General features: G+C 38.6%; 2 protein-coding genes across 2 annotated transcripts in view; both read left to right on the top strand.

The window, feature by feature from the left end:
- Nucleotides 1–7,678, top strand: part of itfg2 (integrin alpha FG-GAP repeat containing 2) — a 79,478-nt gene extending 71,800 nt beyond the window's left edge. Inside the window, exon 12 of the mRNA XM_041977763.1 lies at nucleotides 7,598–7,678. Coding sequence (XP_041833697.1) covers nucleotides 7,598–7,629 — 32 coding nt within the window. The 3' untranslated portion in view covers nucleotides 7,630–7,678. The remainder of the gene's footprint in view (nucleotides 1–7,597) is intronic.
- On the top strand, nucleotides 1,872–18,673 carry elapor2b (endosome-lysosome associated apoptosis and autophagy regulator family member 2b). The gene is made up of 22 exons (XM_041977760.1): nucleotides 1,872–2,111; nucleotides 7,598–7,718; nucleotides 7,811–8,000; nucleotides 8,101–8,248; nucleotides 8,343–8,429; nucleotides 8,508–8,613; nucleotides 8,757–8,906; nucleotides 10,044–10,132; nucleotides 10,618–10,798; nucleotides 11,346–11,474; nucleotides 11,913–12,003; nucleotides 12,092–12,194; nucleotides 12,354–12,491; nucleotides 12,569–12,841; nucleotides 12,934–13,107; nucleotides 13,310–13,499; nucleotides 13,583–13,679; nucleotides 13,758–13,859; nucleotides 14,444–14,570; nucleotides 15,633–15,811; nucleotides 17,017–17,179; nucleotides 17,381–18,673. The coding sequence occupies exons 1-22, from the start codon at nucleotides 1,998–2,000 to the stop codon at nucleotides 17,450–17,452; spliced, it is 3,024 nt and encodes a 1,007-aa protein (XP_041833694.1). The 5' UTR covers nucleotides 1,872–1,997; the 3' UTR covers nucleotides 17,453–18,673.
- Nucleotides 18,674–18,719: the final 46 nt, after the last annotated feature.

Below are 18,719 nucleotides of genomic sequence, written 5' to 3'. Positions count from 1 at the left end.
TCTGAATGTTATCAGCTAGATGGTTGTTCCTGGCTTTGTACATTAGCAGAGCTGATTGAAATTCTACCAGTTCTGGGAATTTAAGTAGGCAGGAGTTTCTAAATAACCCCACTGGTGTGGTCTTGGTGTGGTTTACTTTACTGTTCTCTGGTCTTGAACCATGTATCTGGAACAAGTAAAAGTAACCTGCCAGAGAATCACAGTCTACATAGAGGCTCATATGGTTCTAAAAGATCAGAAAAATATGAAGACTCAAAGCCAGGAAGAGGGTCAAGAGCAAGATCTTAAAATCAGTACTAAAACATACTAGGGACTGATGTAAAAAAAAGGCTAAAATGGGAATAATGTTAATATTTTTCTTGATTAACAGCTGAGTTTTGTACAGTGTGGGGTTAAATAATGGACTTTTGTTGGAGACATGCAAAAAGGAACAAAGGGCAGTTATTTTTTAGTCATTTGCTTCAAATCAATGACAGTGATCTCAGTTTAGCAAAAATAAAGCTGAAAAAAGTTCTGAGGCATCCACATTTGAACATCCTGAAGTCTTATCACAAACTCAGCTTACCTGATTAGTTTTGCAAAAAGCAGGTTTTTATTTTCATCAAAAAGCAAACAAACAAAAACAATTTCACCAAAAAAATAGTAAAATCTTTCAATAAAAATCTTATGTAGCATAAAATGATTCTTTCAGATTGCTTAAGATGTTTGGCCCAAAAAGCAAGACTGATGCTGGGATCAATTAATTTCCATTTTATTTATTTTATTTTATAGTGCCCTTTCACTGCATATCATCTCAAAGCACTACAGAAAAAGTAAACAAATTCAATACAAACATGTGCAATCCATTTTGATTTGAATTAAATTCAGTCATTCATTATAATTGTATACATATGATAATAAGTTGTCTTCCTAAAGAAACAAATGGATTTTGTTAAATCTTATCATTCGGTCCCTCAGCCTGAGCATGCACATGATGAGTGGACTACTCCCTTGTTAAAAGGGGAAAATTTGAAAACCCAGACTCATGAAGGGTAGCCATCTGCCTTGATGGTCTGTGGAGTAAGAGGACAGTACTGAGAAATAAACAAGCACCCAAACACCAGGTCAGGGGTAACTGCTGAAAAAAGAACAAAAAGAAGGCAAGAATAATACTAAAATCTTCATCAAAAAGGGAGGTTTTAAGCCTAAACTTTAAAAGTTAAAGGTTGTCTGCCTCATGAACCCAAACTGGGAACTGGTTCTTCAAGAGAGGAGCCTGATAACTGAAGATTCTAAAACTTAGCACAAAAGTTAGAAAATTTGTGTTTGATCAATCATTTCTCACTTTTAATAATACCGATTGGCATTGTATTGTATATAATTGGAAAGCCTGATTAGTCGCCTTTACAGTGAAGTAAAACTTGTAATACAATACATAAAAATTACACATATTGACCATATTTACACTTTATGTTCCACTGTCAGGGACCTCAGTGTGAAAAGTACACAGTCACAATAGCTTGGCACCTTCTCTTCATGCAGGTCACCAGTTTAGTCACATTTGGGATGGCCCCAATCTTCATCCAGGAGTTGTTGGTTGACCACCAAAGTAAGCCTGTCATCTGAGAGCAAAATAATGGAGTTCGCTCATAAAGACCTTTAGCTTATATGTGAGTGTTTTGGATCAGCTGGTTTTTCAGAGACTTTTTAAAGAACTAAAGGACTAGCTTATTTGCATCAATCTGAGACAGAATTTTCCCAGTATTAGAGATTAACTCGTTTTACATATGAATTAAAGGACAGACCTTGGACTCGTCCCAGGGCTTCGTAGTTTTAGTTTGAAAGCGGTGACCGGAAGCGTCATAGCTGATGTTTGTGCGTTGGTGGTAGTGAGGGAAGGCGACGGCCAGGCAGGCGCATCAATGACAGGGACAGCATCTAAACCCTCACCGCTCGACCTGTTTCATGTTTGTGGCTCCAGGCAGCGGACAACGACCTGTTTGTGATCCGAGCTGAGGATGTGGGAACAGGTGTGGACCTCCTGGTTCTCCCGCTGCCTCGTACTTATCACCATCACCGCTCACACATCATCATCCGCGTCAGCCCACGGAGACCTGCGACCGTGCGACAAGGTGCGCGCTCATATTGCGTTGTTATTTTTGTCTCTTTACGTCCTGTTTCCATTTAAAATAAAAATGTGGAGCAAATGCTGCTTTGTAATTTATCAAAAATCCTCAAGGTTATTTTTTTGTCGTATATTTTCATGATTATTTTTGCAGGGTCAACAAGTCCCGAGATGACTGTGTGTGCAAGAATAACCATAAAGATTAGATCCGCTAAAGCTTATCCAAATGCACTGTAAAAACAATTCAACGTATCAATAGTTTTCCAGCGTCGTAGTGTAGTGGCTCAGCAGGTTCTGGATCTGTGCAATCCTCATCAGGCTGCTGATCGGCTTAAAATACAGTTCATGTTGACCAAAAACATATGAGAGGACGCCGTCTGCTGGCCTCCATCCTTCCTCTGGTGCAACCCGACCAGCCGATGAGGAGACTGAGCATGGCGCTGCTGTCATGCTGTTTTCTGTTAACCATCCAAATGCTGACACAGGAGAGCTCGCGAATGGGCAGCCCAGGTTTCTATAATGGACAAAGACACCTAACCGAAGTTAAGCTAAATTAGCAGTTCAGTTAAAACAAAAACGGCCTGTTAGCAGTTTGTCATTGAGTTAGAATTATTTGTTGAAAATGACATTAGTTTTCTTACCTAAAGTGTCACACAAACAGAAGAGTATAAGAAAATATCTATTCAGAAATAAACAACCTTTAGCAACTACTTAGCTTAGCATAATTACTTGCAACAGTGGACAAGGTTAGCTTAGATCTGGTTGCTTGGCAACTAGGACTAAAATATACTGGGGGGGAAAGATAAGATATTTCTATTAATTAAAAATATGTATTAATTCGAGTTTACAATGGATGTACACATATTTATCTTTGATAGCCACACTTAAAAATCTAGAATTAATTGGTCAATTTTATAATTCATTAAAATGATTGTAGCGCTTTTATGGACCGAGCAGTAAAAACATAAACTTGTAACCTTGGTTAATTTTGTCCAAATAAGAAAAAATGATTAACATCAACCTCTAAAAACTAAAAGAACACGGGGGAATTAGTCAACAGGGGTTCAAGGAGGTGGTATGTGATGGAGGAAATACTATATGACTCTGTCTTGTTTATAAATCTGCTGGTGCTTAAACCATGATGCAGTGTTTTATCAACTTGGGCCATTTAAATAAATGATTTCCAAGAAGATTGTGTCAAAAAAGAGACTCAGCTGTCAGCGGCCATATTGCAGATGGGGGTTAAGTTGAGAACTTATAAAGATAATTGTATCAAGTATTTTTTTATTAGTTCAGTGTGTGGTGGCCTGAGCTTGGATTTCTCTGCATGCTAGTTTGAGCTTTCAGGCTATTTACTGTATGCTGGGTCGTTCGGATTATAATGTACTTCAAGGGCTATTGAATGACGCAAATCTCTAAAGAGGAGAGAGGGGTGGTGGAGAGTGAGTTGGTCCCCCTGAGCCTTAAAATAGGCCAATGTTGAGAGACGTTATTACTGTTATAGATTCATGGTTAAAAAAGGAACTGATTGTCTGTCTCTCTGTGGGATTTTGACTAAATTATCTACAGATATTCTAATAAGACTCTAGAAAATTGTGTCAACTTGTGAAAAATAATGGCATGGTATGTCTCTTAAGTCTGTTCAGGACTCTGGGGGCTCAGTTTTCAGTTTTTTGCACATAATTTATATATCATATACACTTCTGTACATTTGCACGCTATTATATACTACTCTATTTTACTTGAAGGGCTCGATTAAAACTTTCCCCCCCCCTTCAGCAAGCCAACCATAAACCTATATACTTTAGAAATGGTTTCAAAACACCAAGCTATACAAGTGAGCTCTTAGAGACTTTCTGAAGGCCAGTTTCTGAAAGAAAGTAAATTAAATTAATCCACTGGTTGACCAAAGACAAGCAAAGTAAAGTCATTTTTCTTTCAGATCTGGCTTTGGACTCTCCATGCACAACTTTGTGGTGCTGATTTAAATTATTAAACTCTTTATTTAAGTTGTCTTGTGCTGTGGCAACAAATGCATGGCACTTCTAACAGATTATTTCAGTTAACATTACTTAATATTAATGAGGTAAAAATATTTCCATACTTTTAGTTCAGTTTTTTTTTGACAACTATATCTTCCTTTTTCTGTGTTTTTTTTTAATTCTCTCTTTCACTTATTTAGCTTTAAGGCCACCAGTCAGGAATAAGGTTTAGAGCAGTGGAAGGACGGGCAGGGCTAATTTGCATATTCACATATCCCAGTATGCAAAACGTTACAAACCTGTAGAGTTATACAATATCTAAGACTTTTCAAGGCAGGTAGGGAGGTTTTTAACATTGCACATTTTGATTGATACTGTAAAGCTTAGCAGACTTTACTGTCATGTTTTACACAATGCCATTTATCCTTTCATCTAAATTTAACTCTGACAAATATACTTATTTAATTATACAACTAACTGTTCTACTACCATAGTCCAGATTATGGGAAGAGACTCAACTGATCACTAAAAACTTGCTCCATATTTAAAGAAGACACCTCATTAGCATTAGTCCTTGGATAAAGTTCAATTTAAGATTATTTTAGTCAAAGTTTTGTGTAATTAAAATAGTCATGGTTTGTCTTTTAATGGATTTTCAGGTAAATTACTAAGAATGTATTATTGTCAATATGTTAAATCACAAAAATCTGATTTTAAAAGGAAGCAGTTAACATTGTAGACTAGAGGAGCTTCAGCTTTGTATTGGTGAAAAGTGCAAAGAAAGACAGTGGATCATGTAAGCAGATGACATAAACAAAAATGTGAAATAAAGTAGTAATGAAATACATCCTGCAATATGAAGAGAAACAAAAGACACTGTGTTGAGTTTGAGTTGAGTATGTTATACACAGTATGGACAGTAACCACTTATATAATAAGCACAGCTGTCTGGGTTTGAGTAGAAATGACCTAAATGCTTGTTTAGACACAAGAAAATAAAATCTCCAGATAAATTTATTTGTCGTTTTCTTTATATTTCATGATGTTTTCAACCAAAATGATAAATATTTGCCTTCTTCTTTTTTGTTGGCATTCTGTTAAATTCTTGACTGGCTTGTTGAGGAGCTGAATTTTATCCCATCCTCTTTTGCTTCCTTCCTTCAGTCTCCATGACAACAAGCTGAAGTCACCCTGGAAACGGGTGCAACACATTAGCATGTATCCTTTTTATCAGTCTCACCTTTTCCCCACTGTCAACTGATTAGCACAGCCTTTTTTTTCTGTTTGTCTCACAGAGGTAGACGGCAGGTGAATCACAGCGCAGGTCGGCAGCTGCATGTTAATGAAATGTCTTCCTGACGTCTGCGACTCACGTGGCTCATTCACAGTTTGTGTTGTTTGTTTGTACGCTTGGGAAAAGGAGGCGGTGCAGCATGAATGACCACACTTGTTGCTGCAGCAAAGCTATTAGTCATTTAAAAGAATGAAGGCTTATCTGCAACCACACACACACACACACACACATACACATTCATACATAGCCTGCATGTGAGCACCATCCGCATCACTGATTAATCCCCCCGCAGACACATCACTGTTTATTTTTGCCATTGTTTCAGTTTAATTAGCTGCTACTTAGATGTTGGTCAGTGCTCTGCAGCAGCCAGCTGCCTGCACTGATTTATCTGTCAGTGAACACCAGGTTCGGGGGAGGAGATGGGGTCGAGGATTTGGACTCCCACAGAGTTGTATTCAACATCCAAACCATTCCTTCTTCATATTGTTGCAAAGCTGCAACTCATGACAAATGGCCATTACTGATATATTATTAGTAGGTTGTTCTCTATTTAGTCATTTTTTATTCATATTTCTCCTAAATATTAAGATGCTGAAGATGTTGGCTTCATCTCACTAACAGCCAACAACCTCTAGATTCTTAAGTGCATATAAATAAATACAAGAAATCCAACTAAAACACAGTGTTTGGTATTTTAGCTTTTGAAATGCAAATAATTAATTGCCAGAAATTAATTGTATTGCATTCAAGTGAAGCTCTGCACTTGTTCATTTGTTGGTTTAAAGCTCTCATAAGTTCCACCACAGATCCATTATTGTCAAATAATGAATGTTCAGTCAATTTGAATAGTGAGTGTAAAGCAGCAACCAGTCGTCCTTGAAAAGAACCCACTGTGCAGATGACCTGCTGCCATGCTCTTAATGGACCCATTAGTCTTCCACCCGTGTTGCCATGGTGATCGGGGTCAGGCACCACTCTTAACCTGGAAACCCATCCATGCTCCCTTTTGTATCATCAGCTTTGTTTAATAAGCAATCATGCTGTTTCATTCTCTAACAATATTGTCACAGTTGGCCTCATACACAAGCCTTACGGCACTATGATTGTTGCTTATATTCACCTCCCAAAAAATTCCTGGGTTTCTGGCATTTCTTTTTCTTTGCTTTGTTACTATTATTATATAAACAAAAAATACTGTCTCTTATATTTCCTTCCTCGATCAACAAATGCAGTCAAAGCTAATGTGACGTGTAGAAACTGGAGAAAAGTTGCTGTTAAGACCTTTTAGAAAACAAAGCAGGAAGTTCTTAAAAAAAAAAAAGAAATAACTGCTAGCAGATTAAAGGATCTATCACAGGTAAACCTCTGAAAGATTCAAACGAGTTTACTGTTATTTCAGTCTGCATTTACATGAGAAAGGGACTAAACTGGTGACGAAGGACTCAGTATCAACCAATAAACAGCAGGGAATGATAAAATGGTGCACACAATAAATAAATACACTAACAAGGTAATTAAAAATCTAAAGTTATAACAAACAGTATAACAAACAGCAGCCCAATAATGTGCTGAATAGTTCAATAATGTGCAAAATGCCTCAGCTGTTATATCCAAGTGTTTTGAGTGAGGTGATTGTGCTATAATCTGGTGTTGTAGATGTCTGTGGTTAATCATCTATACAGACTAAGGTGGACACCCAGGTACCTGAAGCTGGAGACCATTTCCACAGCAACGATGTAAAGAGGAAGGGGGCATTGTTTGCTCCTCCTGAACTCAACAAGCATCTGCTTAGTTTTCTTTGCACGGGTTGTTTTCTCTGCACCAGCCCACTAGGTGTTCCACCTCTTCTCTATTTTCAGTCATCATTGTTGGTGATGTGTCCCACTACTGCTGTGTCTTCCATAAACTTCACTATATGATGGCTTGAGTTCATGGCAGACCTGAGGGGAGCCAGTGAGGTTGATGGGAGAGGAGTTGTCATGTTTTTTCAATCCACTGCTGTTTAGTGTCACAACCCTGACTGGAAATATCCTCTTCTTAGGAAAACTTTGCACATTTCAGAGATTGTGTGAGAGTCCACCCACCTCGCAGGGTAAATAGTCAGCAGCTCATCAAAGTCAGTCTGGACTAAAGTGGTGGGCTGGCTGAGTTAGCCCGGTTAAACATGGATGATTTATTGATCTTTTGGTGTCTTTTCTCACATGTGTTCTGCAGACAGACTACTACTACAAGTACACAGAGTGTGACAGCACAGGGTCCCGATGGAGGGTCGCCATCCCCCTCAGTCCAGGCTCCTGCTCAGACCTTCCACCCCCAACCAGAGGAACAGACTGCTGTAAGTTCAGCCAGAGTGTGCTTGTCTTCATATGTGTTATCTGTATGTATGTATTCAGATATGAACATATATAAACACATCTTTTCCTCCAGCCTTCTCCTGTCCAGCCGGGATGTTTTTGGAGATGTCCACGCAGCAGTGCACACCATGTGTGGCTGGTTCTTACTCTCTGGGCAGTGGTCTACGGTTTGACCAATGGGATGCCATCCCTGCAGGCTTTACCAGCCTGGCCAGCTTTCTGGATCCTGGGCCGAATGGAGAGGACATTCAGGCCTGCAACAGGTGACACGGACAGCACAGTGCAAACTTATTATAAAATAAATTATAAATCCAAAATGGAGGATGCAACCACAGCGTTTTTTTTTTGTTTTTTTTTTTCTAGCTCATCATGGACGCCACAGGGTGTGTACCTGGAGTCAAACCGTGATGAGTGCACAGTGTCTCTGGTTTATGCGGTCCATCTGGAGAAGCAGGGATCCGTCTCCTTCATCTACCAGTACCCTGACAACAACATTTTCTTTGAGTTCTATGTAAGCAGCAGCTCATAAAATTTCATGTTGGTACTGTGTACTGACTCCTGTTCTTCCTTGTAGTGGGTGAAAATGTTTTGACTTATGTGTTCAGGTCCAGAATGAGCAGTGCCAGGAAATGGCCCAGACTGATGATCAGAAGTGGATTACAGTCACCAATGGAGAATGGAAGACGCATACAGTGAGTACATGGCTCTGCCTGTCTGTGTTGGTGTTTTGACTCGTGTGGATCACTGTGTGTGTGTTTAACCTTTTTAAGGTGAGCCTGAAGTCAGGTACAAACATCCTGTACTGGAGAACAACTGGGATACTGGTGGGAGGGAAGATGGTCAAACCTGTCCTGCTCAAAAACATCCAAATAGAAGGTAAAAGCGAAGAGCGAACACTCACAAGGAGACACTCTAAGCTGAACTCCACAGCAATAAATTTACAATAGATGAAGTGAATGTGAAGAAATCAGAAACATTGGATGTAAAGTGCTCAGTGCTACATGTGTGTACATGTCTAGGTGTTGCCTACACATCGGAGTGCTTTCCCTGCCGACCCGGTTGGTTCAGCCCGATGCCCGGCTCCTCATCCTGCGAGCCATGCCCCAGCAACACTTACTCTGTGAAGGGAGCGTCCTCCTGTACACCATGCCCTGAACACTACTATTCACGTATGTACCAGCCACATTACCAATATTAAAGCTCACTGTCTTTTACATTGTTGTTGATTATATTGGTTGCATAGTGAGAAAAAATGGAAAAGATGTTTTTATTAGTTTTATTGTCATCAGGTATTGTTTTTAAAGTTTGATTTGCTTTGTAAAAACTCGTTTTGACTAGCTAGTTTGTGATGTTAAAGACTGATATCATAGCACAGTGTCAGAATAATACAAGTTGTAATTAAATGGTGGAATAACAGCAGCACATTGACTTCTGCTTTAGATTATTTGCTTTGAACCTCCATCTGAAAAAAATTCACGCAGTCAGTTTTATAGCAACTACATATACACTACGAGTTAAAAGTTTAATGATTGTTGGGCAAAAATGGGGAGAGTGTTCAAATACAGTAATGCTTGTCATTATGACCCTGCTGAACAGTTTTAAAACTTGAAACTTTTAAAATTGGGTGCAGCCTATTTCGTTTTCCTGTTTCAAGAAAGGAAAGCACCTGTCAATCAGTTGCGCTGCCCAAAAGTTAACTTTATTTATCCGTTCTCAACCTTAAAAATGTCTCTGGGTGCCAAAACTGTTGTCACATTTCTTGGTGTACGAGCCACTTTGCTGTGATTTTTAACTGGTCGTGCGCCTCGCTGATATCTGGAAGAGATTGTGTGCAGATGGGTCTATTTTTATGGACATTAAAACCTACAAATGTGTCACAAAAATAGTTGCAAACATTACAAAACCACTGATTTGTTGAAGCTATGTAGTTCTTACGAATGAATGATAAACTTTAGTGTCATTTTCTGCTGTTTAGGATGAAGATTGCAGTCAATCCAGCAGGCCTTAAGCAACAGTATAAAGAGTTATGACACCGGCTTACGCAATATGTTGAGCATAATCAGGTCATAATAGCATTTCCATCAGGCATCCAGAGCTGGGAAGGAGCACGTCCAAAATGCCCCCGTGGACACGAACTATAAAAAACTGAGCCTGCTATAATAAAAGCTAACAGAACAGAAAAGGTTAACATTTTAAATACAGTGACCACATCACTTCTCATGCCTATTCAGAGCTGTTTATGATGTGTTTTTGTGCTGCATCACTACAAGATGGCTCATTGTGTCTCTGTTTGACTCCTCTCTCAGATGAGGGATGGGCAGAATGTAAGGTGAGGCCACCATGCTCAGAGAGGGATTACTTCCAGATCCACACAGCCTGCGACAGCGAGGGGAAGGTCAGCAGGGCCCCCGTTTCATATTTCACACACAAAAACACTGACTTTTATATCTCCAGCAGGACAAATACGCTCAGCAAACAAAGATGACATTTAATGAAAATGTTTTTTGTTTTTTTAACAAACTACGGATTAACATGTTTTTATGTTTAAAACACTAATACATTCAGTGAGGTGGGAGCATTTCATCAAAAGGTAGAAGAGGGTGTCGCATTTACATCAATGGAGGGAGTGAATATGACTGTCAGCACTCTCAATGCACTTCATTAGAAACAAGAGAAGTCTCCAAATGTGACGAGAAAGCAAGAAATAAATCGCTTACTAAACACTTTATATGCCATCTGATTCATAATCAACCTCCCTGGCAATCATCCACAACATTGGCCTGTTTTCATTCACATTTCTGAATGTGAAGAGTAGGAATATTTCAGCAGAGTAAAACCCTCTTACCCCCACGCATTTTAACCTTGGTGGCTTTGTTACAGACGCAGGTGATGTATCGTTGGGTGGAGCCAAAGATTTGTGTGGAGAATGTCACTGGGGCTGTAGAGCTGCCTGCAACAGGGCAGAAAGAGCCCTGCCCTCCCTGCAACCCCGGCTACTACAACAGCATCGACTCCACCTGTCTACCCTGCCCACTTGGAACCCACTCAGACGGCACCTATGGTAAATCTACTCAAGCCGGTCCACACCTGGTGTGTTTGTTCCTGAGGCAATCACAGCTATTCAAACAGTTTAAACCAAACAGCTCACATGTTGGATTTGCCTTTGAACAACACACAAGAGTTACAAGTGACCATAATGTGCTTGCATTTTCCATATTTACATAAAAAAACAATACACTTATATTTATTTTTAAGAAAAAGGATGGACATAACTAACTGCATAATCTTTTTGGGTTTTTTGCTTTAAATATTATGTATTACACCTTCAGACAAATTCCAGTCTTTGAATTAATCTATTCTGACTCCCAGCTTGCTGTTTTACTCCTCATAAGTATTGATGGAGTTATTGTCTTGGTACAAATATAGATCCAGAGGTACTCCATCTGGTCACATAATGATCATCTTCATCCATCTGACTAAATGAAATGTGTTGCCAGCTTGATAATCCACCTCAGAACAGATGGCTCTTGTGCAAACATAATAAAGCAGCAAAGACATTAATGTGCTGTTTAAATAAAGCTTTATTGTGATCTCTGCGTGTGCACCAGCCTGTGCTGAGTGCCCTGCAGGTACAGAGCCAGTGTTGGGCTACGAGTACAAATGGTGGAACGTGTTGCCATCCAACATGAAGACGTCCTGTTTCAATGTGGGTAACTCCAAATGTGACGACATGAACGGTGAGCATAAAAATACCCATGTTACTGTAAAAAGGATGGAATTTTTATACCATACAAAATCATAACAGAAAACATAACCCCTGTAGAATTATTACAGACTACCTAATTTAATTTACTTTTTATCATCAGCTTGTATTAACTACTAAACTTGATCGCCAACTTTACCTTTTACTAAAGAGAAACTTGCTGTTATTTGTTGAAAGATATTCATGCAGTGTGTTCTAAAAGCTGTACATAAAACAGATCTGTTTATCAGCTTTATCTGAGCTTTTAATCATATATGATCTTTGGTAAATTGATTTAGTATTACGTTTTCTATCCACCTGTAGTCTCTATTCATCCACATGTATCCAGGCCACGCAGGAAAAATGTACTGAATTAATGTATGTACGAATCCATATGGTGTAATGTTTGTGCTTTGGGTGTGTTGTTCATCAGGATGGGAGGTTGCAGGAGACCACATTCGCAGCGGGGCTGGCACTTCAGACAATGACTATCTCATCCTCAACTTGCATGTGCCTGGATTCAAGTGAGTTTTCGTAGAAGCTGTGCTTGGCTTATTTGTGTGCAGGAGTGTTTTGTACTGAATCTCTCCCTGGTGGTCTCCTTGGTGACAGGGTCCCAGCATCACTTTCAGGGATGACCGGTGGTGAGTTTGGCCGGATAACCTTCGTGTTCGAGACCATCTGCTCTGCCGACTGTGAGCTCTACTTCATGATGGTGTGTGCTTGAGCGTGTTGGTTGGGAGCAGAGGGTAGAAATTATGTGACTAGTTTAACTGGGAGGTTAGAAAAGGTCCAGTTTATTACTGTGTTTGGGTTATCAGTGTTCAGTAATCCAACCCATGTTGTCTGTGTTGTCTTGGCGCACCCCCTGCAGGATGTGAACAGGAAAAGCACAACAGTGGTGGAGTCGTGGGAGGGCAGTAAGGGTAAACAGTCGTTCTCGCACAGCATGACCAGAAACGCTTCTGCCACATTCACATGGGCCTTTCAGAGGACTAACCATGCTCTAGATGTGAGAGAAAACACACACAAATAAAAAAGTATATTATTTGCACCAATAGCCATGTAAAGAAATAAACATGCTTGCAGGTTCGTCGCTATGTCAGTGACATGGTAAAGATTTACTCCATCAGTGTGACAAACGTTCTGGATGGGGTGGCATCAGCATGTCGGGCTTGCGCTCTGGTACCCCAGAACTCCCAGCGGGCCGGCTCCTCCTGCGTTCCCTGCCCAGCTGGTTTTTACATTGACAGAGACACCAACCGATGCCAGGAGTGTCCACCCAACACACACCTGGCTGGGCGACACACCTACGGCCAGGACGCGTGTATTGGCTGCGGACCTGGAAGTATCAGCAACAAGGTAGAAAGATCTGCTCACTAAACTTTTGTCCCTTTTTCTAAATCTAGTTAGATTTTTTCTGATTGTGTTTGGGGGGGTTTATCTTCATTCAGGAACATTCCCGCTGCTATAGCGACTGCTCATTCACCCACACTGAGAACAACCGTACGCTGGTGTTTGATCTCAGCCCCATGAGCGACGTGGCCTCGCTGACGATCGGGCCGAGCTTCACCTCTAAAGGAACAAAATACCTTCACCTGTTCAACATCAGTCTGTGTGGCCATGAGGTAGCTACAGCTCATCGGTTCAAAACAGATTAAAGATCAGTCAGTCTCAAGATAATTTTATTTATCTCTTGTTTCAAAGATCCAGCAGTAAGAGGAAATTGTGCTTCTTGCATACTGTGTGAAATACTGTAACCATAGCAACTGACGGATCATTTTCATGCTGTTTTCATGTGTGTGTGTGTGTGTGTGTGTGTCCTCTCAGGGGAAAAGAGCGGCCATCTGCACTGATAACGTCACCGACGTGTCCAGCAAAGATGACCACAGCGACTTGGCACAGTTTGTAAACACTGTGGACAGTTTTATTTGTCAATCAACCATCATCCCATCCGATGGGCGGGGCTTCAGGTTGGCCATTTCCTCCCAGTCCATCAGCCTCGCAGACACTTTTATGGGTATGACGAGTGTTTCTAATAGCAGTATGTGGATCTGTGATAATCAGTTGTGTAAAATTAGTCTGACTTGTTTGTGTTTTCAGGAGCAACAGTGGACACTGTTCTTAATGGCGTGAATGCTAAACCAGAACTTTTTCCAGAAAATTTAAAGGCTGTTCCAGATATCAATTTCTTCTACAGGTACATAATGAAAGACAGAGGAAATGTTTATATGCTTGTATTATTTTTAAGTCCTAATTAAACCTTCATTTCCTTCAGGTCAACACAGGCCACCGCCTCATGTGATCAAGGTCGGAGTGCAGTGATTACAGTTCGCTGTGACCCAGAGAAACCTGAAAGAGGAGAGCTGTCTGTGCCCATGTATGTATATAAGTTAGGAAACATCTTTAAAAAAATGATATCTTTCAAATTCTCCCAATCACTTTTCATTACAACAATACATTGTGGTATGAACTGAATAAAAAGACACATGAATTAAAGACCACAGATAATTATAATTTTTTGTTAGGATGATATGCAACAATATTAAAAAAATAATATTCATAAAATAATATAGACCACAGAAAAAATACATCATGATTAAGGTTTCTAAATGAGAAAATTTGAGGGGAAAAATTATAGGAAGAAAAAGAACTAATTATAATAGCAAACTAAAAATAAAAAGATAAGATTTAAAAAATCTCTCACTAAATTATTATTTAATATATTTTTAAAACAAAGTTATATTGCAAGAATGAAGTAAATAAAAAATTTAAAATAACTGTACACTAAAAAAATAATTAAGTAAAATTTAGACAAAAAAAAATTTCTTAAACCTACAGAATTTAGCTTAAATTAATAAACCACTTTAAAACATACACATGAGAGACCATTAACATTTCAGTTTTATATGAAAATGAAAAGATTGTCTGTGGTTGAATTTATGTATGTTTTTTTATGTGCAGCACTTGTCCTGCTGGAACATGTGATGGATGCACGTTTCATTTCCTGTGGGAAAGTGCTAGCGCCTGTCCACGCTGCACCGAGGATGACTACCACCAGATAGAGGGAGCATGCAAGAGAGGCGTCCAGGTAACACAGAGAGGAACATATAATTAAACCCCTTAACTAAAGTAGGAGCACTTTAAACTGGTGGTGTGATGGTGTTACGTTTCAGGTCCAGCATCTGTGAATTAAGTCTGGATCAGCCATATTGTCACACATACACATTTATATTACCATGCTCTCAATGACTTGTTAGTATTTGAATTCGGTTAAAATGGTTTAATACTCAGACTCATAAAACCAAATTAGCCTCTTCTTAAATATTTAAGTCCCTTCAGTTTTTTTTAAAGAGCGGCATGCAAACCAGAATATAAATAAACTTGAAATTAGTTGATTTAAACACAAGTAAAACTTACTAAACCAGAGCTAAATTACCTCAGAATAATTGGAGTTTAAATATTTGATTAAGTCAAGTAAAATAACTTAAATCAGCTTCACTTTGTTTAACATAATAATCACTAAAGTTAAAAAAAAGACTGATTTCTTAACTGAGAACATTGTGAGCTTCAATAAACTTACCTGATTTATTGACTTGTTACAGCAGTAAAACCTTCATCACTAAGTTACAATGATTGCTGAAAAAGCCACATATTAAGTACCTCTTCGTTAAGAGGTCTGGTAACGAGTAGAGCTGGTTCCAACACATGAGCAGCAGTTAGAAGACGTATTCAGATGAAAAAGTTATCCAGATGCAGAGCAGGTTAATGTACATTGTGTCATGTGGATAAAAACACTGCATTTATTACACAAGAATCATAGAAGAGAATATTTACTTTGAATAGTGGATGAAGTGAAATGAGATACAGGATGATGCTTAATTTAACTGTAAGGGATTAAATGCATATAAACAGTGTATGAATATATTTGATTGAGCATTCCTACTGTATGTGAATGTGACTCTCTTTGGGTAGCTTAAAAAGTGCTATATAAATCTATATATTATTATTATTATAATTATTATTATTATTATTGTTGTTGTTGTTATTATTAAGGAGTGCATAAAAGAAACTGTGTCATTGTTAAAGTTTTCATAGGATAAAAACCCTTTAATGCAAAAAGTTAACATGAATCAAAACACCTTCCCCTCAGGAAACGCTGTATGTGTGGAACGAGCCAAAGTTGTGCACCAAAGGCGTGTCGTTGCCTCCTCGAAGCTCCTCCCACTGCGAGGCCATCGCTCTGTGGCTGAAGGTCGGGCTCGGAGGCGGGGCTTTTGTGGCCGTGCTGCTCGTCTCCCTCACCTGCTATTTCTGGAAGAAAAACAAGAGGTAAGCGGCACCTGCCAATTTCATTCACTGTCTTTAGTCTCAGGGCATCATCATGCACAGTAAGATTATGTGGTCAGGTTATTTAAAGGTAAAGATGATCTGGCTGCAAAGGTTTTAATGGTAGTTTTTAAAGTGATGTGCTCAAAATTTATATTTTATCTGATACATGAGATTTTTTCCTCTTAAACTATGATATTTTGGTGTATTTTGGAGACTAAAGGAAGACAAAACATTATCAATTTAATAAAAATGAAAAGGCAAATATTTTTATTTAACTGAAACCCTTCCTGTTTTACCAGCTTAGTCTTCTTATGGCACCTTCCTTTTATCTTTTTGGCAATGATCATTTAATCCTGAGCCATGTTGTTATTAATGTTTAAGTTGATGGTTATATGTATTTTGATTTTGGCTTTATGTGTATTTTTGGTGTGTTTAGCCATCTTGTAATTGTTTTGATTTATAATGTATGGTGTCTTGTAAGCCCATTGGGCTGGGCAGATTCTGTACATTACACTGAAATAAATAAACCAAACCAAACCAAAGGAAAGTTTAAGGTAGAAAAAAGATGGGACACTTTAAGTTTTCAGTGTTGGATATTTTGCAAGGGAAAAATTCAGGCCTTTTTGGTGAAATAGGCCAAATGTTATCAGTTTAAAGCTGAAGGTTTCAGAGAGGAAAATGACTATTATTTCAAGGACCAGTAAAAAAACATTTATGATAAGTGTCTAAATGAAAAGAAAGATGGAAGGGTGAAGGTCCAGGTTAAAATATCAGCTAACATTCAGTAGTCTGATGAAGGAATAAATGAGTAATAAACGACTTGTTTTTCTCAAAGTAGCGGGGTAGTAGTGACTTGAAGACATCATCACAAACTCCTCAGCCATAATGTGATGAGGTTGACGATGGTAATGTGACCTTCTTCTTTACCACAGTCTCCACAGTCAACTCAAATCTGTCAGTTTGAATCCAGAACAATGTTATTCAGAGATAAATGAAAAATAAGAATGACATAAAAATGACTAAGACATTACAAGAGTCAAACTTTCTCGACTCTTGTAACCTGGACATCTTCACCATAAGTGACACTGAATTTGTTTACTACTGATGTGTCATCTGTGGTTTTAAAAATGGTGCTTTTTCTAGTTGCTGCCTGTTATGATGATTTGCAGCATGATGGTGACTCAGTCCTTGTGGTGTGTTGCCAGGTTGGAGTACAAGTACTCCCGTTTGGTGATGTCTGCCAACAAGGAGTGTGAGCTGCCAGCTGCAGACAGCTGTGGCCTGGCTGAAGGAGAGGAGCCTGATGATGACGTGGTCTACACCCAAAAACCTTCCTTGCTGGGGAAACTCCGAGCTATCGCTAACAAGGTCTGCTTACATGCTATTTGTAAAGTTCACTGCATCATTAAACAACTTTCACGCAAACCTGAACTTCTTACTAGTTTTAGCTCAGTTCTTTAATTCATTATAAGTCTTTTTTGTCATGATGTTTGTTTCTGCTTTGTATTATCCTGCAACCTCAAGTCATGAGCGTGGCTTTTGGGTGGGGGGTTGATCTCTGTGTTTCAGCATGAGGACGGAGAAAGCAGCGAGTCCGTGCAGCTGAACTCCTCTCAGTCGGATCGATGGGTTTTGGGATAAGCTTAAATAAACGAGTCAGCAAGTTTACGTAACAGAAGAACGGCATGTCAGTGATGGTGCCACTTCCTTCCACCTCTTTTCATACTGGAGGGCCCACTACAGACACCAGTTTGAGGACTTTCTTGACAACGGACAATGGCTTTTACTCCTCAACCCAAAAATAAACAGGAAACAAAACAGTAATTTTGCACCACAGATGAAAGAAACTGAAAGAAAAACATGCTTTTAATGTTTTTTGTATGTTTTGTATTTTATTTTATTTTATTTTTTGTTTTGTTTTGCGGTTTTTTTCTGTTCCGAGTTCCGTATTTATATCAATGTTATGATGAAGACCTTTATTAAATCTTTGTTTGGCTTTGGGATTTTCTGTGCTTTAATTTCACATTTAAAGTTCATATATAAGTTTTAATCATAAAGCAGATATGTGGCCACATCAACCAGCTCTTTTTAATTCCATGAGTCTCCAACAGTATTTCTGCCTGATAACGGTTTTCCATGTGTTATTACATGTGCCAGCTAATTATTTTAGAGAATAACTGTATCAATGCAGCCAACTTTATATTCAATTAGAGTGCCTCAAATTCACAAACAAAACTTATGTTAATTGATTTACCAAACCAGGTGGTGTACAGTAAATCAGAACAGCCTACAGTGCCTGATTTTTAAATTTAGCTGTTTTTGCAATGATCCCATAATGTTTTTTTTATTCACTGTTTTTTGTTGTTTTGTTTTATTTGCTACTCTATGATATTTATCATTTGTAAGTATATAAAAAGGTCACCTTAACTCAAAATTGGTACTTTTATTGGTATGAACAGAAGGAATAAGTACATAGAATACTTTTGCCTTCATTTGATTTTGGAGGCAATACTAGGTTTAATTTACACAGACATGGATACAAATCCCAAAGATTCCACTTTTCTGATTTGAAAATCCTTCTATATCAACAGAATAAACAAAATCATTTGTCCTATTTAGACTTACTGTAAAAAATATTAATAATAATATTATTCCGTACCAATGTTAGCACTCAAATTTTCTCTTTAACAAAAAGCTTGTTTTGATAAGGAATAAAGTCATTTTAAAATCACCTCTATTTTCTAATAAAAGGTACCCTGTGACTGATCTGGTTATATGGTTAGCTGTGCTAGTTGGAGCTAGTTATAAAATCTCAGAAGTTGTGACATGACTAATATGTGAATAAAGCAAATTAACACCCTGCATAATATCAGTTATCGACTATTGAGTTTCCATTTGGATTTTTTTC

The sequence above is a fragment of the Melanotaenia boesemani genome, chromosome 23 (assembly GCF_017639745.1).
Source record: "Melanotaenia boesemani isolate fMelBoe1 chromosome 23, fMelBoe1.pri, whole genome shotgun sequence".
Taxonomy (NCBI): Eukaryota; Metazoa; Chordata; class Actinopteri; order Atheriniformes; family Melanotaeniidae; genus Melanotaenia; species Melanotaenia boesemani.
Note: the sequence above shows the minus strand (reverse complement) of the source record. Positions and strands in the feature narration are given on the sequence as shown.

Bases quoted from the DNA above. Each gene is read 5' to 3' on its own strand.
- elapor2b (XM_041977760.1), top strand. From the start codon at position 1,998: ATGTGGGAACAGGTGTGGACCTCCTGGTTCTCCCGCTGCCTCGTACTT. The intron at 13,500-13,582 runs GTATGACGAGTG...TTGTGTTTTCAG, and splicing joins CCTCGCAGACACTTTTATGG to GAGCAACAGTGGACACTGTT. The intron at 13,680-13,757 runs GTACATAATGAA...CATTTCCTTCAG, and splicing joins GATATCAATTTCTTCTACAG to GTCAACACAGGCCACCGCCT.